Source organism: Periplaneta americana, chromosome 4 (assembly GCF_040183065.1).
Source record: "Periplaneta americana isolate PAMFEO1 chromosome 4, P.americana_PAMFEO1_priV1, whole genome shotgun sequence".
Lineage (NCBI taxonomy): Eukaryota > Metazoa > Arthropoda > Insecta > Blattodea > Blattidae > Periplaneta > Periplaneta americana.
This window is the reverse complement of record NC_091120.1, coordinates 22,748,618-22,775,712: the sequence shown is the minus strand read 5'-3', so window position 1 is coordinate 22,775,712 and position 27,095 is coordinate 22,748,618. Positions and strand designations below refer to the sequence as shown.

The 27,095-nt window shown below is 35.5% G+C and overlaps 1 protein-coding gene across 2 annotated transcripts in view; it reads right to left on the bottom strand.

Moving 5' to 3' along the window:
- Nucleotides 1-247: 247 nt before the first annotated feature.
- Nucleotides 248-27,095, bottom strand: part of LOC138697591 (gamma-aminobutyric acid receptor subunit alpha-6-like) — a 73,645-nt gene continuing 46,797 nt past the window's right edge. For both annotated transcript variants that reach the window (XM_069822964.1, XM_069822963.1), the window contains 4 exons: nucleotides 17,876-18,010; nucleotides 11,754-11,906; nucleotides 8,979-9,202; nucleotides 248-2,657 (listed from right to left, as the gene is read on the bottom strand). In XM_069822964.1, coding sequence (XP_069679065.1) covers nucleotides 1,842-2,657; nucleotides 8,979-9,202; nucleotides 11,754-11,906; nucleotides 17,876-18,010 — 1,328 coding nt within the window. In that variant the 3' untranslated portion in view covers nucleotides 248-1,841. The remainder of the gene's footprint in view (nucleotides 2,658-8,978; nucleotides 9,203-11,753; nucleotides 11,907-17,875; nucleotides 18,011-27,095) is intronic.

The following is a 27,095-nucleotide window of genomic DNA, read 5'->3' as shown; positions in this document are numbered from 1 at the left end:
AATTTCAGAGAACATGAAAACAAACATACCGCTCGTGTTTCGTACATTATTTTGTGCGAAGATCGTTTATTACATACCTGAAAGACGAATTTCTAATTAGTTGCAATGAAATCTCCATGTTGGTTTCTGTTTAATGACGGAAACTTCGGAAAACCAAAATATCTTTCTTCAACATTGTTGCTGTAAAATGTTTTCTGTGTTTACTATACTCCAGTAGGCCGTGATATACGTCTGTCTTTTTTTTCCCCCCCAGTCTATAAATGCGAACTTAAAACAAACTGTAAGGTTATGTAATGATTTATTTTTCATTTTAATATTTTAACAATATTATTTATATAACATATTGCAGTAATAACATCCGCATCTGGAATCGCTTTGATTTTTTCACGGCTTCCTTAATGTTACTTGTATCAGGAATGCAATAAGTTTCGTGGAGTAGTAGACTTTACTTAATTTTTGCAAATATTTAAAAACAATCATTAACATTGCAATTTAGGTGAAATTGCAGTGGTAAGTTTCCAATTTATAATTATTACTATGTTAAACGTCTCTAAAAATAATATGTTAAAAGCCTAAAGCAGTAAAATGAATGTCGCACTTAAGCGGTAAGAAGAGGGAAATTGTTATGTGTGTTACGTCGGGAATACTGAATGTGGTATTTCACACTTACCGCGTATTGGTTCTGTGCGGAAAACAAGCAAATACGCACGATCTCGCACAAAATATTATTCAACATTTCTTAAGTGTTTCATATATAATTCCACATTAGTAACTCACGTTTTAAACAATAGTCCGAATCTCGCTATGTTAATATTTGTATATGTGGACGTAATTCCATCCCTCTGCGCTAGATGTCAGGTCCGCGATTTTTCGCACTCACGCCAATGCTGCTACTATACAGGGTGTTTCAAAAATACGGGGCATAATTTCAGGTATGTATTTCCCACATGTAGACAATCAAAATAGTTCATTACAACATGTGTCCGGAAATGCTTCATTTCCAAGTTATGGCCTTCACAACATTGAAATTCACCGGAACGTTTTTCTTTCCTCAGGTCGTTGCCATTACAGAAGATGTTCAAAATGTCCACCTCCTGCTTGAATACAGACCTCATACCGATGTCTCATTGACCTGCGAACACGATCCCAAACTCCAGGAATATTGCGTATGTCCTCAGATATGATAAGGATACAATTGATACTCTTTCAACAGTCTCCAGACAGTCGTATGAGGAACATTGACTTGCAACGCTACCCTTCGTATGCTGATAGAAGGAGTCATATTCACAGCCTCCAGAATCTCCTCCTGTACTTCTGGAGTTGTAGATCTTGGTCGTCCCCTTCCCAAACCAGGAGAGTTAAATTTTCCATACTCGCACAGACGGTAATGGAGACGTACAAATGTCTTCCGATCTGGACATTGTCGCTGTGGGTACCTCTCCTGGTACAAACGACGAGCCAGCGCAGCATTGCCGTCCGCCTTACCGTACATGAAGTGTATCTCTGCCAGCTCTTGATTTGAATACATGTCGCACAGTCTAACGCCTACACAACACTGAATGTAACCTTCGCCTCGGAATGAACTGTCAGAATGCCCTCTTAATGTCTCCTTTGACGGCAACGACCTGCGGAAAGAAAAACGTTCCGGTGAATTTCAATGTTGTGAAGGCCACAACTCGGAAATAAAGCATTTCCGGACACATGTTGTAATGAACTATTTTGATTGTCTACATGTGGGAAATACATACCTGAAATTATGCCCCGTATTTTTTAAACATCCTGTATAGCAGTCCGGTATTATTATAGTAAGGTACTAGCACTGCAGTTAGTCCATGAAGTTCTCAAACGGCCCACGTGTCATCATTTTGACTGATGAATTTCTCCTTAAAACCAATGGAACCTGAAATACATTTGCTTTTCATAAGCATCCTGTTGACGTCCTTGACGGGGAAATCGTCTGTGATATAATACAGATACGCTATCCAGTAGCTTGTTATCAGAATGCAGAACGCAACAGGGAAGTACTTCCTGGCCTCAATGTCGATCTTTGAGAACTTATCAGGTGTTTCTCCGGTTATTATCAGCCTGGATACGTCGTCCTCGTCTGGGACGCATCTCGTGTGCTTCCACATTTTCCACGGCTTCATTACGCACTTTATGACGAGGGCTAACGCAATCAGCATGAAGCCCGGGTCTTTCTCGTCGTTGTCTTCCGGTTCCTCGCCGTCCTCTTGGAAGACCTCGTCGCAGCAGATGTCGGCGACGTCGTCCTCCCGTTCGCTGCCCTTCCTTTCGTCCTGGGTTTGAGCCTCCACGTCGCTGTCGTTGCCCGTCACGGTTATGAGTGGAATGGGTGGCGGTCTGCTCAGACTCGCCTCCGACTTCCTCCTCTGGGTCAGCAGAGGTATTGCGGGGAGGTGGAGGCTGATCTCTGACTTGCGACGCTCGATGTTACGTTTGAGCGAGTCGATGATCGGTGCCGCCAACGACACTAGAGATCTGCGACGGTCTCGCCCGTCCGGAGCTTTCAAGTGGCCGTCCTTGTCACTCGCTGCCTCCCCGATCTCTTGGTAAATGGGAGATGGTGATGATATGTTTATCATCGAAACAGATCGTGGTTGTTGATCTACTGGGAGGTCAGCGGCATCCGGACCTGTCTGTAAATCAAAAGAAAACACGAGAGGCTTCGTAAAACAATTGATAAATTCGTTAATCTTCGATGCTACTTACCTATTAGAGTTCTACGAAATGTTTATTTGGCCATTATTCAGTCTATCATTCAATATGGTATAATTGTTTGGGGTGGAAGTACAAAAATTAATCTTAGTCCGTTAAATTTGCTACAAAAACGAACAATTAAAATTTGTTTGAAGAAAGGTTTCGATTATCCAACTAAATTAATTTATTCTGAATTTAATGTATTTAATATTGAACAAATTTATAAGTATACGCTGTTAAAATTTTATCACAAAAATCATAATAAGTTTGTATTACAGACACACAATTATGACACAAGACAAAATATTAATTCAACATTAGTAGAACCTAAATGTCTCACATCTACTGGTCTAAAGCATAGCATAAATTTTGGCCCTCGGTTGTACAATGCTTTAACTAAATTACACCCAGAACTTCTAACATGTAACCCACTAACATATAACAAGAAAATTAGAAACGTGTTAATATCTTCAATTTGATTAAATACATTTATAGCCTATGTGTATGAATTAATCAACCTATATTATATTTGTATTCTATAATTTTGAAACATATATTAGTCCTACTTTTCACGTGCGATATTGTTCTTCTATAGTGTTAATATTATATTATATAATTCCATTGCCGCTGTAATTATATTTTAGTTCCTATTTTATTTTACTTATTTATTTATATTATTATTATTATTATTATTTTTTTATTTTAATATTATATCTGAACTGCGACCGAGCACGAGCGCTGCTCATTCGGTCTCAAATTTTGTTAATACTACTGTATCTTCTTTTTATATTGCTTGTATTATTTTATTTGTATTTCTCTTTGTTTTGTTTTGTAATTATATTTCTTTATTCTGTATATTTGAATTTAAATAAATAAATAAATAAATAAATAAATAAATAAATAAATAAATAAATAAATATTTATAAAAAAAAGTGTGAAATAATTCGACTGCTATGGGCATTTGTGCCGTGTTCCAAACGCCAACCCAACAAGAATTTCTCCGGGAATTTCATGATGCAGGAAGCCAATATACTTACTTACTGGCTTTTAAGGAACCCGGAGGTTCATTGCCGCCCTCACATAAGCCCGCCATTGGTCCCTATCCTGTGCAAGATTAATCCAGTCGCTATCATCATATCCCACCTCCCCCAAATCAATTTCAATATTATCCTCCCATCTACGTCTCGGCCTCCCCAAAGGTCTTTTTCCCTCCGGCCTCCCAACTAACACTCTATATGCATTTCTGTATTCGCTACATGCCCTGTCCATCTCAAACGTCTGGATTTAATGTTCCTAATTATGTCAGGTGAAGAATACAATGCGTGCAGTTCTGCGTTGTGTAACTTTCTCCATTCTCTTGTAACTTCATTCCTTTTAGCCCCAAATATTTTCCTAGGAACCTTATTCTCAAACACCCTTAGTCTCCGTTCCTCTCTCAAAGTGAGAGTCCAAGTTTCACTACCATACAGAACAACCGGTAATATAACTGTTTTATAAATTCTAACTTTCAGATTTTTTAACAGCAGAATAAATGACAAAAGCTTCTCAACCGAATAATAACAGGCATTTCCCATATTTATTCTGCGTTTAATTTCCTCCCGAGTGTCATTTATATTTTGTTACTGTTGCTCCAAGATATTCGAATTTTTCCACCTCTTCGAAGGATAAATCTCCAATTTTTATGTTTCCATTTCGTACAATATTCTGGTCACGAGACATAATTATATACTTTGTCTTTACTTGCTTCAACCCTTACAACAAGAATAATATTAAAATGACAATAATTTTTAATTATAAACTTCGTAATTTCCAAACTAAATTAATTTATCCATACATATGAAAATAAATTATTATTATTATTATTATTATTATTATTATTATTATTATTATTATTACTATTACTTATTTACATCTGTGGAGTAACGGTTAGCCCGTCTGGCCGCGAAACCAGGCGGTTCGGGTTTGAATCCCTGTCGAGGCAGGTTACCTGGTTGAGGTTTTTACAGGGATTTTCCCCTCAACCCAATATGAGCAAATGCTGGGTAACTTTCGGTGTTGGATCCCGGACTCATTTCACCGGAATTATCACCATCTCATTCAGACGCTAAATAACCTAAGATGTTGATAAAGTGTCGTAAAATAACCTACTAAAACTTAAAAAATAAATAAATAACATCTATGACTCGGCTTCCCCAAAGGTCTTTTTCCCTCCGGCCTCCCAACTAACACTCTATATGCATTTCTGGATTCGCCCATACGTGCTACATGCCCTGCCCATCTCAAACGTCTGGATTTTATGTTCCTAATTATGTCAGGTGAAGTATACAATGCGTGCAGCTCTGCGTTGTGTAACTTTCTCCATTCTCCTGTAACTTTATCCCTCCTAGCCCCAAATATTTTCCTAAGAACCTTATTCTCAAACACCCTTAATCTCTGTTCCTCTCTCAAAGTGAGAGTCCAAGTTTCACAACCATACAGAACAACCGGTAATATAGCTGTTTTATAAATTCTTACTTTCAGAGTAACCCATCACCGTAAAAAACAGCTTGTTACCAAACCTAACAGTAAGCCTCGGAATGGGACTGATTCTCCGGCACGACCACAGCAAAGGAAAAAGGTTATAAGATTTGGTACATGGAACGTACCTAGTCTTTATAGAACAGGAAGCCAATATTATGTTCTTAATTTCGCCTCATCCTTTGGGTGACTGAACTATTTTTTTTTCAACTTTTAATGACTTGGCTCAATTAGGACACATTATTTTTAAGGAAAGTTTAATGCATTTTTTTCATTTATTCATTTTTCAGGTTTAATTTCAAAACAACAATGTTATTTGAACACATTCTACACTTTACACACTAGATATACTGTATATTTAATTTCAATCATATTCATTTTTTCCCAAAAGCTAAATTTTATTTAAAAAAAAAAAAAACCAAGTTATTTTTAACAATTCTTGCACATTACACAAATGAGCTTTTCTGAATGAGCCTTGCATATTCATTTCTTACACTAATCACACTTACTGTCTGTGTTCCAAGTTGGGACAGTAACAAAATGTTTTAAAATAATAAACAGATTCAGCTGTTACTGAGTTTTATTTTAAACCATTTAACAAAATACAGGGACATCATTTTATTTTTACTTCAATTTTTATTGTACCTGAGTTTTTGAATGTACTTCACTCCCACCCCTTCTACTAATGAAGTTCAACCGTCCTCCACACAGATCCAAGACCGCATATAGAGTCATAGTAGCCTTACGGTCATAGTAAACAGTACGTTCCAAAAATATGTTCGCGTTTTCCAGTGACGAAAGAGCTTTCAATATTGCATCATTTTCCATTTGCCTACGTCGCATCCCGGTTTCCCCCACCTGCTTCTATTCGCCTCTCTGTAAATGCTGTCTTAGCTCTTTTCTGAGAACATTAATTTCTGTTAGGAATTGGACGCCTACGTAATATTATACCCATACAGTTGTTTAAAATAACTTAAATAAAAGGGCCTTGTTAAGCAATTAACTGTCACTTGATTTCCTCCCTTTCTACGACCCTACGACGTAACCACTTGGACGGACAGTAGATAGCATGTCTGAGAAATTTTATCTTTTCGGATCGGGCAGAAGTGAAGATTGAATTTACAATACGTAAAGTACTCTTTTATAGAGTAGGTACAGAATTATTTCAACATGAGTTACTGATACGAAGTACGAACCTGGTAAATGAAATTACGTACAATAGTCTATAGTGCGATAATATGCATATTAGAACTGAAGCCTGTATCGAAATGAACGGCCACCATTTTCAAAAATTTGTATAAATACAGTATTCACATTATGATTATTTTTCAATTTAACTTCATTCTCTATACTGTACGCTAATGTGTTGCAGACGGTATAATATACACTGCATAATGAATACGTCCGCATGGAAAGCTCAGTTCGTGAGTAAAAACACACATTGTTAATACTGTACTGTATTTTGATTAAACAAAAACCTAATGAAAATTATCAAACTCAAAATCGCGATATTTCCTAGTTTACGTAAATGGATGAACTACTTTTCTTCCCTCCTATACCTAGTAAAGTGATTTGTTTGTATTTTACGCCAGTATCATCGAACTCCAGTCGTGGAAGGGGGTGTTTCCGGTTCTTAATCGTTGATCCAAAGGTATAACCAGGTTAATATTAGAAATGTTAGTAAAAATAAAATGATGTCCCTGTACATATGTGAAAAATTCTCTGATTGAGGTTCTGGCTGATATGTATAGTAGTGGCAAAAAAAAACCGGACCGACCCTTGTAGATGATTTCAGAGCCTTGTTCACTCCAGAGCACGATAGACTTGTAACTAAGACTATTTTGGTTCGAATACTGCCTGGGAAGGAAACTTTTTTTTTTCCTTATTCAAATTTATTCCCAATACTTTTCGATTGCAGGGATATTTTACTACTTAATTAATTTCTTATTCCCAGAACATGAATTTTACCAGCAATCGAAAAGTAAATCTAGTCTTTCAGGTAAAGCTCCCTGTAAAGCAGATTTGAATAATTTCAAGGGAAAAATTGTTCCGGGGCCGGGTATTGATCCCGTATATCTCAGTATATCTCAGTTGGCAGAGCGCTGGTACGTTCAACCAGAGGTCCCGGGATCGATACCCGGCCCCGGAGCAATTTTTCCCTTGAAATTATTCAAATCTGCTTTACAGGGAGCTTGACCTGAAAGACTAGATTTGCATAATATATACGTCACTGTGTACGTTAACAGAAAACCACAATTCCAAGTCACACAGAGAGTGTGTGCACTCGATGTGGATCTCTTGCGTTTCGTCAGCCCACGCGAGTTGTGTGGATATAAAGGGAAAAGTTGAGACGGTGTCGGGTGGAGTTCCCGGGTAGCTCAGTTGGCAGAGCGCTGGTACGTTCAACCAGAGTTCCCGGGATCGATAGCCGGCCCCGGAACAATTTTTCCCTTGAAATTATTCAATCGAAAAGTATTTTATTCCGAAACAGCGGCAAATTTAGTTAAACTGAAAGTGAAAAATGTCATTATTGATCGTTTGTCTTCAATTCTCCATTAAAAATAAAATATGCAAATTAAATTAAATTTATGCCACTCATAATTATTATAATCACAGGCCTTGTGAATAAGATCCAATCCCTTAAAAATTTGAATACCACAATGACATTGCAATTACAAGGATCATGAACACCTTCTGACTTAGAACTGTCTTGGAATATCCCTAATTCATCCATTAATTTTCTTATACGAGTACGAATAACTAATTTATCGCCTCTTGTTCTTTTATTTTTATTTATATGCTATAACAACATCTCAGGTTATTTAGCGTCTGAATGATATGAAGGTGATAATGCCGGTGAAATGAGTCCGGGGTCCAGCACCGATAGTTACCCAGCATTTGCTCATATTGGGTTGAGGGAAAACCCCGGAAAAACCTCAACCAGGTAACTTGCCCCAACCGGGATTCGAACCCGGGCCACCTGGTTTCGCGGCCAGTCGCGCTGACCGTTACTCCACAGGTGTGGACCCTCTTGTTCTAATTCATTATTCAGTCAGATTCAAATATGAGAACCATCGAATCCAAACCTCTCTGCAACCTTGTCACGAATGTTTTCGGTTAGACGACCTTATACTGGGTGTTCAGTTCAAAGTGTGTCATGGCTCGCTGTATGCCGTCACGTGGCTAGCCGATGAGCCTAGAGAATTCAATCCTCCTACACTTCCGCAAAGGTGTATAATCTATGAGGCAGAGAAGTTGCTTAGCAAGTACGGCGTTCATTCTGAAGAGTACGTACCGATACGTACGGTAACGCCGGTAGTGGCAGGAATGTGAACTGTTTGGAAATACGTACTGTCGGGATATGGGAAGAGGATTAAGACGATTACTTACGCATTTGTTGACATTAACTTCGACGGTCAACATGGACACGGAGCATTTGATTTGTGTTGTGGAATGTTACCGTACGCAACCGATAACAAATACCCTGCGTACGACTTGCCGGCGCAAAACACAGTTCGAAAGAGGTTATGGAAGCACACAGACCGTACAGACCGCCATCTGTTGCTACGACGTTCAAGTTGTACCGTACACGTTCTCAAGTTCAGATTGAAGAACGCCTTAAATAATAGGCAACTTCTCTGACATATAAGCTGAAACTCGCTTCAAATCGGTGACCCAACAACAGTGACGTCATGGCACACTTTGAAATGAACATCCAGTAGACAGATAGCAGGGTATCGTACCTTGGGAGGGGATTTCTTCTTGACGCCTCTGTCTTGCAGGATCTTTTTAAGGTCAGCAGTGATCTTGTCGATAAAGTTGATGGCAGCATACTCGATCATCACGGCGAACACGAATGAGAAGCAGATGATGACGAAAGAGTCGAGAGCTGTGGCGTAGGATACGCGGGGCATCTGTGCACGACCTCCAAACCCCATCGTCGTCATGGACAGCACTGTGGTAACGCCTGCACAACCGTGTCCACATGTTATGTTACAAAAAAAAAAGTTTTATTTTTATGGTATCAAACGTAATTAAAATTTTTCAAATCTTATTAGATAGATCTTAACAAATGGCTTAACTAAATGATGAATTTCTTTCAATGAGTAATATAAACAGCGGAGTTCCTCAGGGATCTGTATTGGGCCTTGGACATTACTAAAAATTATAACTTCTGATAAAAATACCAAATTTTCACATTCAAACATGAATACATGACTAAACATTATCACTTCTGACGAATACACTAAAATTTCACGTCCCAAACATGAATAAATTACTAAAAATTATCACTTCTGATGAAAATACTAAAATTCCACATCATCATACAAGAATACATTACTGAGAATTATAACTTCTGATGAAAATACTCAAATTTCACATTCTCAGACATGCATACATTACTAAAAATTATCACTTCTGATGCAAACACTAAAGTTTCACATTCTCATACATGACTACATTACTAAAAATGATAATTTCTGATGAAAACACTAAAATTTCACATCCCAGACAAAACTACATTAGGATCAAAAAATAATCTTTACTTCGAATACGTTACTAAAAATGATAACTTCTCATGAAAACACTAAAATTTCATAATCTCAGATATGAATACATTACTGAAAATGATCACTCCTGATGAAAACACTAAAATTTCATAATTTCAGATATGAATACATTACTGAAAATGATAACTTCTCATGAAAACACTAAAATTTCATAATCTCAGATATGAATACATTACTGAAAATGATCACTTCTGATGAAAACACTAAAATTTCATAATCTCAGATATGAATACATTACTGAAAATGATCACTTCTGATGAAAACACTAAAATTTCATATTCTCAGACATGAATACATTACTAAAAATTATCACTTCTGATGAAAACGCTAAAATTTCACATTCTCATAAATGAATACATTACTAAAAATGATCATTTCTGATGAAAACACTAAAATTTCACGTCCCAGACAAAACTACATTAGGATCAAAAAATAATCTTTACTTCGAATACGTTACTAAAAATGATAACTTCTCATGAAAACACTAAAATTTCATAATCTCAGATATGAATACATTACTGAAAATGATCACTCCTGATGAAAACACTAAAATTTCATAATTTCAGATATGAATACATTACTGAAAATGATAACTTCTCATGAAAACACTAAAATTTCATAATCTCAGATATGAATACATTACTGAAAATGATCACTTCTGATGAAAACACTAAAATTTCATAATCTCAGATATGAATACATTACTGAAAATGATCACTTCTGATGAAAACACTAAAATTTCATATTCTCAGACATGAATACATTACTATAAATTATCACTTCTGATGAAAACGCTAAAATTTCACATTCTCATAAATGAATACATTACTAAAAATGATCATTTCTGATGAAAACACTAAAATTTCACACCCCAGACAAAAATACATTAGGATCAAAAAATAATCTTTACTTCGAATACATTATTAAAAATGATAACTTCTGATGAAAACACTAAAATTTCACATTGTCAGGTATGAATACATTACTAAAAATGATCACTCCGAATGAAAACACTAAAATTTCATAATCTCAGATATGAATAGATTACTAAAAATGATCACTTCTGATGAAAACACTAAAATTCCACAATCTCAGACATGAATACATTACTAAAAATGATCACTTCTGATCAAAATACTAAACTTTTACATTCTCAGAAAAATGATCATTTCTGATGAAAACACTAAAATTTCACATTCTCAGATATGAATACATTACTAAAAATGATCACTTCTGATGGAAACACTAAAATTTCACAATCTCAGACATGAATACATTACTAAAAATGATCACTTCTGATCAAATCACTAAAATTTTACAATCTCAGATATGAATACACTACTAAAAATGATCACTTCTGATGAAAACACTAAAATTTCACAATCTCAGGTATGAATACATTACTAAAAATGATCACTTCTGATGAAAACACTAAAATTTCACAATCTCAGATATGAATACATTACTAAAAATGATTACTTCTGATGAAAACACTAAAATTTCACAATCTCAGATATGAATACATTACTAAAAATGATCATTTCTGATGAAAACACTAAAATTTCACATTATCAGACATGAATACATTACTAAAAATGATCACTTCTGATGAAAACACTAAAATTTCACATTCTCATACATGGATACATTACTAAAAATTATAACTTCTGATAAAAGCACTAAAATTTCACATTCTAAGACATGAATATTACACTAAAAGTGATCACTTCTGATGAAAACACTAAAATTTCACATCAAAGACATGAATACATTACTAAAATGATCATTTCTGATGAAAACACTAAAATTTCACATCCCAGACATGAGAAGTGGGGGTCTGATTCACTTTCCAATTTGTGAAACGAGGAAGAGATTAGTAACATAATTTTCATACGAGTTAGACTGGAATAATTATCACCGGTAATCCAGTTACAAGGAATTGTTTACCTAAGGAGACTCTGGCAGGCACGGCATCAGGATCGATCCAGAAGCTGACCCACGAGCAACAGACGATGAGGCCGCACGGCACGTAGAGCTGCAGCACGAAGTAGCCTATGTTCCTCCTCATGTGGAAGTCCGCCTTGATCATGGAGAACTCCTCTGAAACGGCCACACTTCACTACACAACGGAAATATATCTCTGCTGCAAAGCTTTACAATTTATCCTAAGTTTTTAACGAGAAACAAAATAAATTTGTTGAACTTGCTAAATGATCGTTGTTTTTGTTTAGTCAAACGTCCGAAGATAGTTTTGAACCTCAAAAGTGACACCAATAAGACAAAACTCATGAGGCAACTAAGCTAGGAGATAATGGGGTAGAGTGGCCAGTTCCTTAGGAGGCTTAGCCTACACAAAATTTTGAGTTACCGTCGAGCGGGGTGACTTTGTGCCATTCGCACATTTCATAAAAAAAACGTAAGGAAGTAGACTTTAAAACCTTGTCACGGTCTTAAAGAATACTGCCATACGTTTTTCGCGAATGGCACAAAGTCACCCTCATGGCACAGTCACCCCTCGCGACGGTATACCTAATAACAGCAGGCTTATATGTTCGTAATAAAAACAGTCAGGAAGTTTAGGTCCTAGAAGTTAAGAATGACACTGAGTGTAGATGAATGGAAGTGGTGCCCGTGGGGAGAGCTTTAAGCTTAGTTCACAGGAGTCCGATATGTAATGTGTCGTAGTTCCAGTGCAGTGAGTGAGTTGACAGCGAAATGAGTGTAATGTGGAAAAGTACTTGTGCAGATATGAACATATCATACTCGTGGGTTTTAGTTCGAAGTTAGATTTAAGATACAAATTTTAGATTTATTTTAAATGTTATTTTAAGTGATCGTGCTTCATTTAATTTAGGATATTCCCTATTATTATTATTATTATTATTATTATTATTATTATTATTATTATTATTATTATTATTATCATCATCATTCTTATTATTATAAATTATTGTTAGTATTAATTATTTGTATTAATTATTGGTATTATTATTAAGTGTATTTTTAATTAACAAGTTTATTATTGTCATTATTTAGTGTAATTAGTTATCACGGCCACCGGGTATATACCCATTGCAGTGTGAATAAATACATACATACAATAATAGACAACAGAGTCGGAAGCAGTGAGCAATGGATCTTGTAAACCGTGCGCTAATTTGTAAGTGGGGTTAAGAGGATTAAAGACATTTATCGATACCAAAAGGAAAATACTGAATGACGAGAATGGCATTTCAAAGAAGTGGAGGTATAGCAATGATCTTGTAAATCATACGCTAGTTTGTAAGTGGGGTTAAGAGGATTAGAGATCTTTAGCGGTACTTACTTACTTACTGGCTTTAAGGGGACACTCAACTAAAAAAATTGCAGAAAAAGTGTCATAGAAATGAAAAATTAAATTTCTACACTAATTTACGTGACAGAACTAGATCAATACGCAGAATTCTTCCCCTATTCATTGAGAAGTCACAGTCAAATGCACAAAGCCAAAAAATAAAAAATGATAATTAAAAGTGATATTTCAATTAATGATTGATTAAAAATTGAAATATTTTTTATTTTTAAAAGTATTGGATCTAATGAGCTGAGATTTTGCATGTTACTTTCCGTGTGTATATTAAACTTTTTCTCCAAATTTGAAAAAAAAATTGGTGAAATAAGAAAAAAGTTCCAAAATATAGTTGAGTGTCCCCTTAAGGAACCCGGAGGTTCATTGCCGCCCTCATATAAGCCCGCCATTGGTCCCTATTCTGAGCAAGATTAATCCATTCTCTATCATCATATCCCACCTTCCTCAAATCCATTTTAATATTATCCTCCCATCTACGTCTCGGCCTTCCCAAAGGTATTTTTTCCTTCGGCCTCCCAACTAACACTTTATATGCATTTCTGGATTCGCCCAAACTTGCTACGTGCCCTGCCCATCTCAAACGTCTGGATTTAATGTTCCTAATTATGTCAGGTGAAGAATACAATGCGTGCAGTTCTGTGTTGTGTAACTTTCTCCATTCTCCTGTAACTTCATCCCTCTTAGCCCCAAATATTTTCCTAAGCACCTTATTCTCAAACACCCTTAACCTATGTTCCTCTCTCAAAGTGAGAGTCCAAGTTTCACAACCATAAAGAACAACCGGTAATATAACTGTTTTATAAATTCTAACTTTCAGATTTTTTGACAGCAGACTAGATGATAAAAGCTTCTCAACTGAATAATAACACGCATTTCCCATATTTATTCTGTGTTTAATTTCATCCCGAACATCATTTATATTTGTTACTGTTGCTCCAAGATATTTGAACTTCTCCACCTCTTAAAAAGATAAATTTCCAATTTTTATATTTCCATTTCGTACAATATTCTGGTCACGAGACATAATAATATACTTTGTCTTTTCGGGATTTACTCCCAAACCGATCGCTTTACTTGCTTCAAGTAAAATTTCCGTGTTTTCCCTAATCGTTTGTGTATTTTCTGCTAACATACTCACGTCATCTGCATAGACAAGAAGCTGATGTAACCCGTTCAATTCCAAGCCCTCTCTGTTATCCTGGACTTTCCTAATGGCATACTCTAGAGCAAAGTTAAAAGGTAAAGGTGATAGTGCATCTCCTTGCTTTAGCCCACAGTGAATTTTAAATTCTCATGGTATAAGAAATATCCTTGGCTAACAGGGTGCTCTGACACAAATATGTAACTTATATTGTTATACCTGTATTATATTTTGGGGTGAAAATGAGTGGTCATCAACGTTTTGTGAGGTTTTTGATAGAAAAGCTGAGAAACAACTGCTACATACAAAGATGTAAAGTGAGCAGATTTTTTCAGCCTACCCAATATTTACACCTTAGCTTCGTCACTCATGCACATATCCGCCAGAACCTCAATCAGAGAGCTAAATGACTATAGGTTAGAAATACACTACTGAACAAAAATGTTGTATTTGTATATGTTTTGTATGCTAATACAGAATAGAGCTGTGAGAAAACTGCCACGAAGTAGGCCTACTTAGCTGTTCACACTTCACAAAGAGAGATTAGAAAATCAACAGAGTAAAAAAAAACTGGATCTGCATACAGTAGAACAAATAAATAAAACAGGAAAATACATTGTTCACCGGGGAGGAACTTGACGGGATTGGTGCTAAACTATAATAATATTCGATGTAAGAATAATGGAACGGAGAAAAATTCTCTCCGGCGCCGGGATTTGAACCCGGGTTTTCAGCTCTACGTGCTGATGCTTTATCCACTAAGCCACACCGGATACCACCCCGGCGTCGGACAGAATCGTCTCAGATTAAGCTCCAACTCTTGGGTTCCCTCTAGTGGCCGCCCTCTGCACTACGTCATAGATGTCTATGAACGTAGGACCGAAGTCCACACATGTGCTGAGGTGCACTCTTAATGAGTGACTAGTTGGCCGGGATCCGACGGAGTAAGCGCCGTCTTAAGTCACGAAGTGATTTACGCATATCATATATATTATTTAATGTACCGAAGTACATATGATAATTCCATGCAGATATTTTGCGTCATCATACGATGTAAGAGTAATGGAACGGAGAAAAGTTCTCTCTGGCGCCGGGATTTGAACCCGGGTTTTCAGCTCTACGTGCTGATGCTTTATCCACTAAGCCACACCGGATACCACCTCGGCGTCGGACAGAATTGTCTCAGATTAAGCTCCAACTCTTGGGTTCCCTCTAGTGGCCGCCCTCTGCACTACGTCATAGAGGTCTATGAACGTAGGACCGAAGTCCACACATGTGCTGAGGTGCACTCGTTATGAGTGAGTAGTTGGCCGGGATCCGACGGAGTAAGCGCCGTCTTAAATCACGTACTTCGGTACATTAAATAATATATATGATATGCGTAAATCACTTTGTGACTTAAGACGGCGCTTACTCCGTCGGATCCCGGCCAACTAGTCACTCATAACGAGCGCACCTCAGCACATGTGTGGACTTCGGTCCTACGTTCATAGACCTCTATGACGTAGTGCAGAGGGCGGCCACTAGAGGGAACCCAAGAGTTGGAGCTTAATCTGAGACGATTCTGTCCGACGCCGGGGTGGTATCCGGTGTGGCTTAGTGGATAAAGCATCAGCACGTAGAGCTGAAAACCCGGGTTCAAATCCCGGCGCCGGAGAGAATTTTTCTCCGTTCCATTACTCTTTCATCGTATGATGATGCAGAATATCTGCATGGAAATATCATATGTACTTCGGTACATTAAATAATATATATAATAATATTAGTATAAAATATCTCATATAATCTTCGCACAACATAAGAATTCAACTATAATAGCAAACACTCTACTGATTTCTGTACCAGAGGGTCAAAACAACTTAAAACGATGTCAAAAATATGGATGCGTATTATTTCAAAAAGCTATTACGCATATCAACGCTAATATCCATATTAAATTATTTAGGTTGCAAGTTTCCATGAGTATTATTATTTTTATTATGATATTGATTATTACATCTTTTACTACATCATACTACTTTTGACCAATAAAATGGTACGAACGACGTGTTTCAACCAATCATGGCTGTTTATCCTACAATTATCACCTTCCTAACATTTGTTTTTATCACCTACCTAGAATTTGTTTGTTTGTATCACCTTCCTAGCATTTGTTTCTTTGTTTGCCAACACTGTATTTTCCATAATTGTATCTTTTTAAAAGATTTATGTTTATTTCATCATCCTTAATTAAAACTTTTATACAATTTTTTTATTTATATTACTTAGGTTATGTTACAGCTTCTACTGTATGAGATTATGGATAATCACATATCAGAGATTATTTAATATATACTGATAATTGAAGTGGAATGCAACTGTTTTAATAGAAATGAAACTGAATCAACAAAGCCTTCTTGACTAGTAATCGTCCGTACAGTTCAATGAAGATTGTGTAGTTGGCATAACTGATAACAAAAAACGGCTCATCATAACACACTACTGCCATCTAGCGAAATATTTGTAATGATGAGGTTGTACAATAATACATTTGAAGACAGTTTAATATTATCGTAAGTCAATTCATATTTTTTGTATTACAGTATTTTATTTCTTTAATCTAATGCACTTTCTTCTAATCGTGTAATAGTCAATTAAATCTCACTCGAGTTTTGATTTTCTCTAGATAAATCAAAACCTCTAATGAGATTACTGCTGATAATTCCACGCTGTGAATTCACAGTTCATGTTTTCATGAACAAAAACTGAATCTTCGCTAGTGCTGGAAACAAGTTCGCATGGAGACCAGCGAATAGGGATTGTAAAGAATGGATACTTCGCGTCGGTACCTTTGATGTAGCCGGACTGATTTCAATGACCTTCAAGCCAGCTAGAGCATGAGATTCTGCTTTCTCCCTAGAGTTGGCGCTGACATCACACCAGCTAGCAGTCGACACAGCGGAAATATAACACATATAATTAATACATCTAGGTACATTATGTACTCAAAATAAATTGGATCCATAAAATAATAAATGCGTCATTAACTGAAATGTCTAGACTCTAGAGTTCCTTTATAATGAGACTTGAGACGTTGACCCCAACAACAATTAAAATATGTAATGATTTGATAGCACTGATAATGGAAAAACAAAACTCTTATGAGAAGTAAAACCATATACCTATATTATATTATATACAAATATTAAACGAATTTGATATATAATTTTATAATGTATTGTATTCTTTTATAATATAATTTATTATACCTGAAATATAACAAATTATTATTACAACTAGTTTGTCACTGAGAAATAAGGAAAAGCTGTTAACTTGAATTTATTTGAAGCAAAGCGTTACTGGATTATGCAATAAGGTAGGCGATGTTTGGATCCTGTGTCTCAACTCTCTTCTCAATTATTATCTTAGCGTGTGCTCGATTACACTAACCTCTAGCGCTTGAAAGTAGAACTAAACGCCGGCGCACAGAGAAACAAAACACAGGAAAATTCGCTCAGTGTCCATTCTTTATAATCCCTATTCGCTGTGGAGACGTTTAGAGTAAGAAGATGAAAAATAAAGGAAGTGTTGCAGTCTTACCAACTCCTCTCACGAATCTCGGGCAGTTGGCTATGCTGATCTTCACCAGTTCGTACTGTGATAATTCCACGTTCTTCTCCACTTTTACTGCCGTCTCATCCCACTCGTATATGACGTCGCTGATTCTGTACCCATCTGCAAGAGAAAAATTGCCGTTACTGCTATCTCCTTTCTGTTGCCATATCCCCTAACTTTCCTTTCACGCTTATGTGTGCATATTCATCAGCACGCCATCATGCTGTCTGCTATCGGGGTGAGGGAAGGGGGAATGCTGTTAGTTGCAATGTTGCGCTCTTACCCTATGCCTTCCACGTGCTTTACTAGATATTTCGACTATTTAATCAATTATGTCTCGTGACCAGAATATTATACGAAATGGAAATAATAAAAAATTGGAGATTTATCCTTCGAAGACTTGGAAAAATTCAAATATCTTGGAGCAACAGTAACAAATATAAATGACACTCGGGAGGAAATTAAACGCAGAATAAATATGGGAAATGCGAGTTATTATTCGGTTGAGAAGCTTTTGTCATCTAGTCTAAACGCTATCCCCGTAACATGCCATGAAGGCACTCGGGGGGGGGGGGATGGAGGTAGAGCCCCATGCTTTCCATGACCTCGGCACTAGACTGAGGTTAGTCTGCTGTCAAAAAATCTGAAAGTTAAAATTTATAAAACAGTTACAGTATATTACCGGTTATTCTATATGATAGTGAAACTTGGTCTCTCACTTTGAGAGAGGAACGGAGACTAAGGGTGTTTGAGAATAAGGTTCCTAGGAAAATATTTGGGGCTAAGAGGGATGAAGTTACAGGAGAATGGAGAAAGTTACACAACGCAGAACTGCACGCATTGTATTCTTCACCTGACATAATTAGGAACATTAAATCCAGATTTTTAAGATGGGCAGTGCATGTAGCAAGTATAAGCGAATCCAGAAATGCATATAGAGTGTTAGTTGGGAGGCCGAAGGGAAAAAGACCTTTGGGGAGGCCGAGACGTAGATGGGAGGATATGATAGAGACTGGATTAATCTTGCACAGGATAGGGACCGATGGCGGGCTTATGTGAGGGCGGCAATGATCCATAAAAGCCATTTGTAAGTAAGTAAGTAATCAATTGCATTGTTGTCTCGAGAAAAGCCCTATAGAATCAAGAAGCCATTAAGAAATAGTTAACGAAGGAGTTGTTCAATTTAAATGCGGGCAGAGTGAGGAGAGAAATTAAAAGAAAATATAAACTTCTATTTAAAATCCCAAATACCCTTACAATCCTAACCATGCTCACAATAACAATAAAGAATAGCATACACATTTCACGCAATCATAAGAATTCGATGAATCCCCTTCAACTTTTTGTAGTTATGTTTCATAATAAGTTTTATTACTTCTTCTGTAAAGATGTGATTTCACTATACTGTGAGTTACATGACATCTAATTTCTTTTAACATTGCTATAATTTTTTCTTGGGAAATAACAGGAATCGATTACCGGTAAAAGATAACTACAAACAAAACTTTCATTGACAGCATGGTGACGAACTGAATTGTTACGAAACGTTTGAAGCGCCTAATCAGAAATTTTAATAACAATAATAATAATAATAATAATAATAATAATAATAATGATAATAATAATAATAATAATAATAATAATAATAATAATAACTTATTTTAGCTGGCAGAGTTAAGGCCGTAAGGCCTTCTCTTCCATTCAACCAGCAAAAAGTATACATACATATGAACTTACAAAGAATTCAACAATTTGATTTAGATAAGAGTTACATGTATACAAGAGTTATTTACGAATTAAACAACAAAATACTACGAACTATTAATTAAACACTGAAATACAAACTATGTAGCAGAATTAAGCCAACATACATAGAATGTTAATATATTTCAAATAATGTTAGATAATAAAAAGAGATTATTACGAGACAATTTTGAAAATACAGCACTATCAGGATGCATGTCTAAAGGAAGGAGTAACAATGTAGTCAGTGATAGTTAAGTCAGTATGATTGGAGTGAAATGCTAAGAAGGTTATCTTTTAAGCTGTTTTTAAAAGTGTTTATTGTCTTGCAGCCCCTAATACTTTGTGACAGGGAATTCCATTGTCGCGAGGTGGATACTGTAAAAGATGATGAATAACGAGATGTTCTATGAAGAGGTATACTTAACGCGCCACAGATAAGTGATCTGGTATTTACGTCGTGGTTAGGTTACAGATAAGAGAAACGAGACGAAAGGTAATTTGGTGTTGAAGTGTGCAAAATTCGAAAGAGTAAAGACAAAGAATGTAAAGTTCTACGTTCTTTAAGTCGGAGGCACGAAAGACTTGCGAAGGACGGTGATATGTGATCATATCGTCGGATGTTGCACACGTATCTGACGCACATATTCTGAACTCGCTGTAACTTGACTGACAGTTCAGAACTTAGGCCACTTAAAAAAAACGTCACAATAATCGAAGTGCGGCATTACTAGGGTTTGTACTAGGGTAAGTTTTAGTTGCTGGGGCAAGAAGTTTCTTAAGCGACTCAAACAGTGAATGGAGGAACAGATTTTTTAAATCGTTTCTTTAACTTGAAAATTCCAGTTTAGGTTATTATCGAAAAAGAATCCAAGATTTTTTTTTACGACAGATGAATAAGGGAAATTTTGTCACTGTGTTGGCATTTATTTCTGTTACATGATGCTTTTAGCTATTGTAGAATAAATAGAGGGCTTTGTAGTCCATGAAATGTGACTCATTTGAAATTAGTTGACTGGTATAAACCGTTAATCTATCAGCTATGGTAAAACTATTGTATGTTTTACTATTATAATTTTAGTATCTGTTTGTATATATTTTTCTACCAATAATCCTACACGTTGATCATGGAACTGGTGATTAGAATCTGTGAGAAACAAACCCCTATTTTAATTAACAATAGCGTATAGAAATAGCATATAGAAGTAAAAATATAGACAGAGGATTTTCTCGTATCATCATTTGAGCCATATTTCAATATTAAATTTATGTTTGGTTACCCACAGGCTTATGACAAAAAAATCTGGTCGGCTTAACCAGCCATCCGTAATTTATTTATTTCTGACAGATCTCTTAAACAACAAACGCTTCGAGCACTCAGTCATGGATCAACTAAAACAACACAAAGATAACTGTCACAGTATAATGAATTTTGTATTATAACTGTAAAATTCTTCATAGGAGTGTAGGCCTATTTTAACATATAAAATACATGAATATATGAACATATTCAATATCACTACTAGAGTTAAAAAAAATTCAACAGATGTAAGCCTTGTTTGTAATTCAGAATAAGTGAAATGGGCAACTTCGCATGCTAATTAATTACATACAATAACTCTACCCGACACCGATCCAATTTTTCCCTCTACATCCACAGACCTCAAAGTGGGCTCACAACCGTCAAGCAACCAACATTGAGTGCACACTAATTCTGTGTGACTTATAGAGGGAAAAATTGGATCGGTGTCTGGTAGAGTTCCCGGGTAGCTCAGTTGGTAGAGCGTTGGTACGTTTAACCAAAGGTCCCGGGTTCGATGCCCGGCCCCGGAACAATTTTTCCCTTCGAAATTATTCAAATCAACTTTACAGGGAGTTATACCTGAAAGTTTGATTTGCAAAACCCTTTGAAATTTAACGTGTAAACAAGGTGTTAAAAAAGCTTCTAATATTTTAGGAGGTGATAGTATGCATCACAATAGTAATATACGTTACAAGAGCTGTATGTTGACGTTTTCATGGTCGAGGAAAAGATTGAAAAAGCGAAAAGTAGTTGAGCTTTTTTAATTTCCGAGAACTTGAAAACAAACATATCGCTCGTGTATCGTACATTATTTTGTGCGAAGATCGTTTATTACATACCTGAAAGACGAATTTCTAATTAGTTGAAATGAAATCTCCATGTTGGTTTCTATTTAATGACGCCAACTTCGGAACACCAAAATATCTTTCTTCAACATTGTTGCTGTAAAATATTTTCTGTGTTTACTATACTCCAGCAGGCCGTGATATACGTCTGTCTTTTTTTTTCCCCAGTCTATAAATGCGAACTTAAAACAAACGGTAAGGTTATGTAATGATTTATTTTTCATTTTAATATTTTAACAATATTATTTATATAACATATTGCAGTAATAACATCGGCATCTGGAATCTCGTTGATTTTTTCACGGCTTCCTTAATGTTACTTGTATCAGGAATGCAATAAGTTTCGTGGAGTAGTAGACCTTACTTAATTTTTGCAAATATTTAAAAACAATAATTAACATTGCAATTTAGGTGAAATTGCAGTGGCAAGTTTCCAATTTATAATTATTACTATGTTAAACGTCTCTAAAAATAATATGTTAAAAGCCTAAAGCAGTAAAATGAATGTCGCGCTTAAGCGGTAAGAAGAGGGAAATTGTTATGTGTGTTACGTTGGGAATACTGAATGTGGTATTTCATACTTACCGCGTATTGGTTCTGTACGGAAAACAAGCAAATACGCACGATCTCGCACAAAAGAAAATAATGTGTGGTAAACATGGGTCCTACAACACATACTTTCTGAGATCTGAACACTTATTCACAAGAGATGCTCAATGTGACGTCCATTCATGGCAATGCATTTCTCTCCCCTACAATGCAGCAGACTACCAGATAATCATGCCGTAGTTGACACCCCTGGCATGGAATCCTGATACGTCGCAAGGAATACTGAAAACAAAAGTCTGGTTGCGGATATGAATAGGGTTCAGCGGAGATGGTGTTGTGAATTTTAGTAATCAGCATGTGTGGACTGATGAAAATCCCCATGCAGTTGAAGAAACAAGGCATAAGCACCGATTCTCAGTCAACTTATGGGCAGGCGTTCTTGGTGATAGATTAATAAGACCATACGTGCTACCACAGAGATTAACTGGGGCTCGTTATGAGGAATTTCTTATTAACGTCTTAAAACAAATTTAAAAGAGTGCGTGATTCCTTACGTCGGGGGACAGAGGAATGCATTGCCATGAATGGACGACACATTGAGCACCTCCTATGAACAAGTGTTCAGATCTCAGAAAGTATGAGTTGTAGGACCCATGTTTATTAGTAGGGACCGGATTTTTATGTTTATATTATATTCCTTTCAACCTAACCGTACATAAATAACAAATATTTGCGAATCTTGTAATTACCATTAATATATTAAAATTTGATACTACATATTTTTACATATTTACCCCGCATTACATATTATGGCTTGGTAGTACATAAATCTACATGCTTACGGGTTTTATTCATTTTTACTTCTTCAAAAGGAAAAAGAAAATTGCTGCTGGGGAAGTTTACAGCTTGAAATAAGCCTTTTTATCTACCCGAGAAAGGATATATTTCGGGAAGAAACAAAACATCTAAGTTCCCAGGAAGTAAAAGAGGCATTCACCCTTTACCGCCCACTGTAAATATGAATGAACAAAAGGTAACCTTTCTCATACAACTACTCTGTATTGTAAAAATCAAGGAGTTAATAATCTCATACGTAGAAGCGGACGACATAGTAGTAGGGTCTACAGACCTTACAAAGTTAAAAGAAACAATAAACATCATGGTAAAATGGTGAAATAAAAACAAATATATATATATATATATAATTTGAATTGGTAATGGGAATTACGGGAAAACGGCTGGACGAATTTTAATAAATGACCCCTCGTTTTGAAGATTGGAACTCAAAGTTTTTCGGAAAAATAGTAGTTTTCAGTGAAATGTCAATTTTTAAACATAATTTTCCTATTTTCCAAAATCCATCTGTCTTCAGTTTTGAGAACTAGCTAATAGCATTCACGGCCGACTTGATATTCCCTTCGCTTTTTTGTAAAGGAGAAGCGGAGCGAGCATCAAGTCGGCCGTGTTGCATTTCAGAATAAAACAAAACACATACTACAGTAAACAATATTACACGAAGGCCATGATCTGCAAGAATGCTGACATATTTAGAGCTCAAATTAAATTGGTTATTAACAGGGAGAGGATTTATATGTAAATACATATTTACTTATAAAGCTAATATAATTTATATTTTGCATTATCTTTATGTTTCACAATGTGTAGGGTTGAAAAATCCTACTTTTATTTTCCATATTTTTCCATATTTTAGAGTTTAGTACATATTTTCGTTAATTTCCATATATTTTCCATATTTCATATAAAACAGTCCATATTATATTAGGTTTAACAATAAAACAAAACAAAATTCCATTAACTTTTAAAAATACATTTCAACAATAGAGATTTAAACACATGTTCAGTAATCCCTTTAACATCAGAGTTATTTGAAAATTAGCAGTCCTATCAACAATGGGAAAGTAAGTTACAAAACTGTATTAATTTAATTTAAAATTTTTAACAGACTTCAGTTGTGCAGCTCAACAGTTAAATGCCAGTCAGAGTACACATAGGTTCAGTTTTGTAAATCATACTATAAAGACGGTAAATATGCCAAAAGTACGTCATTCAGTCAATTTAAAATCAAAACTAACAAGTTACATTTCAGAATTTAAAGAAGATGGTTTATCAACTGACAATAAAATATTATTTTGTAATTTGTGTCAGTGTGCAGTATCATCTACACAAAAGTTCCTGGTGCAACAACACATTACAACTAGTAAACATCAGGCCAACAAACAACTAAATTCCAAGCAGAGACAATTGTTTTTAACACAACCAACAACATCGAATGTAAGATCTGAGTTTAACATCGACCTGTGCCGTTCTCTCATCTCTGCTGATATTCCTCTCTACAAACTAAAGAATAAGGTCTTCAGGGAATTCCTTGAAAAATATACTCAACATACAATCCCGGATGAGTCAACACTTAGGAAGACGTATGCTCCATCCATCTACGATGAGACAATACAGAAGATAAGAGATGAAATTAAAGATAGTTCAATTTGGGTTTCCATTGATGAGACTCCCGACAAAGAAGGTAGACTTGTTGGTAATGTAGTTATCGGTTTGTTAAGTGAACAATATTCTGAACGAATTCTTTTACATTGTGATGTTCTAGAAAAGTGCAATAACAAAACTATAGTTAAACTGTTCAACGAAGCTATGGGTATCCTGTGGCCAAAGGGTATTATGTACGATAATGTGTTATTCTTTATTAGCGATGCTGCCCCTTATATGGTCAAAGCTGGACAAGCATTATCTGTTGTATATCCTAAATTGACTCATTTTACTTGTGTGGCGCATGCATTTCATCGTGTGGCAGAAGTGGTCAGAGACAATTTCCCTAAAGTAGATTTGTTGATTTCATCAGTGAAAAAAGTATTTCTCAAAGCTCCCAGTAGAGTTAACGTGTTGAAAGAAATGTACCCTGAAATTCCATTGCCACCAAAGCCAATTTTAACTAGATGGGGTACATGGCTAGAAGCAGTTGAATATTATGCCGAACATATAGACTCTATTAACAATGTTCTCCTTGCATTGGACTCTGAAGATGCAGTCTCAATTGATACTGCGAAAACAGTTACCTGTGACATAAGTGTGAAGAATGACTTAGCTCACATTCAGCATACATTTTCATGCATCATAAAAACGCTCAAAAGTCTCCAAAATAGGCACCTTTCACTATCTGAAAGTTTTGAAATTATAAATAGTACTGTGGAACAACTGAATCGTGGTAGAGGTAAAGTTGCAGATGCAGTAAGAGCTAAGGTGGACACTGTACTTTCAAAAAACCCTGGATATGAAGAACTACAAAAGGTTGTTGCTGTGATGAGTGGTGAATCAACAGTGAAGATTAACTTGGACTTATGCCCAGCAGACATTGTGAAATTGAATTATGTACCAGTTACTTCTTGTGACGTCGAACGCTCTTTTAGTCAGTATAAATCTATCCTCAGAGACAATAGAAGAAGATTCACTTTTCAGCACTTGAAAGAAATGTTTGTAACCTATTGTTATGGTAACAGACAATAAAAATTGTGTTTTGTTGAAACTACATTGGAAGATAAGGTACGTCCATTATATTTTTTGTTTAGTTTGATTAAAATGTACCAATATTTAACGTACATAGTCATTTTTTTATAATTTTAAGTCCATATTTAATTCCATATTTTGGTAAAAATCCATATTTAATTCCATATTTTGGTAAAAATAACTACATATATATTTACATATTTCATATATTTTTAGTCCATATAAATCCGTTCCCTGGTTATTAAAAACTTAACTTACTAAAATAATTTACAGGTTCGATTCTGTGGTGTGTAATTTTCTGGGTAAAGCTGTGTATTGGATATTAAAAACTACAAAACTTGAGGTGGTTTGATGACATTATTACCATTAGAAATGACATATTATTGTAGTTAATGCCATGATGTGACTATTTTTAATTAATTATACATATTAATGCTATATTGATGATATGAAAGTGAAACGTTTTGGGGTTATATAAGTAGATGTAGAGAATAACTTAAATTAGATTTTGATTTCTATATTTTACTGACTGGCGGTTATATAGTATATATAGTATATGTTACTGAAAGCTATAAAACTTACGTAAGATAATAATATTATTAATAATCAAATATTTTTATAATTATTAATCAAGTGGGGTTGGGTCTTTTTCATATATTTAATGGCGGTGTGCGTGATTCTCTTCAGTATTGGCTCGAGAGAGAGAGAGAGTATCTTTCATTATTATGGAAGCAAATAACTTTCCGAATGTCTGGTATTCTTCATTGAAAATAAATCTGAAAAATGTTTATTTGAACTTCTAATGAACTTAGTTTGCAGCATTTACTGCACAAGCCACTAGTTTGGTATAAATGTGAATAAGACAGAAATGATGATACTCAGAAACGGCGGGAGAGCACCAGAAACAGTAGAAATCGTCATGAAGAAGAGAAAATTAAAAATTGTACCAGACTATAAATATCTAGGCTTAACAATACAAACCAGCGCAGATATTGATATTGAATATTTTCATGATTTTAATATTTTGGTACATATTCTACTTATTTTTCTTACATAAATATGTACATATTTCACATCTTGATATTACATAAAAATCCGATCCCTATTTATTAAACATTATTTTCTTGTTTTGATGCATACTAGCACCTCCTAAAATATTGGCTACTTTTTTTCTTAACACCCTGTATATACAGGGATAGAATTATGTGTCGTTACCTTAGCTTGCATAGTA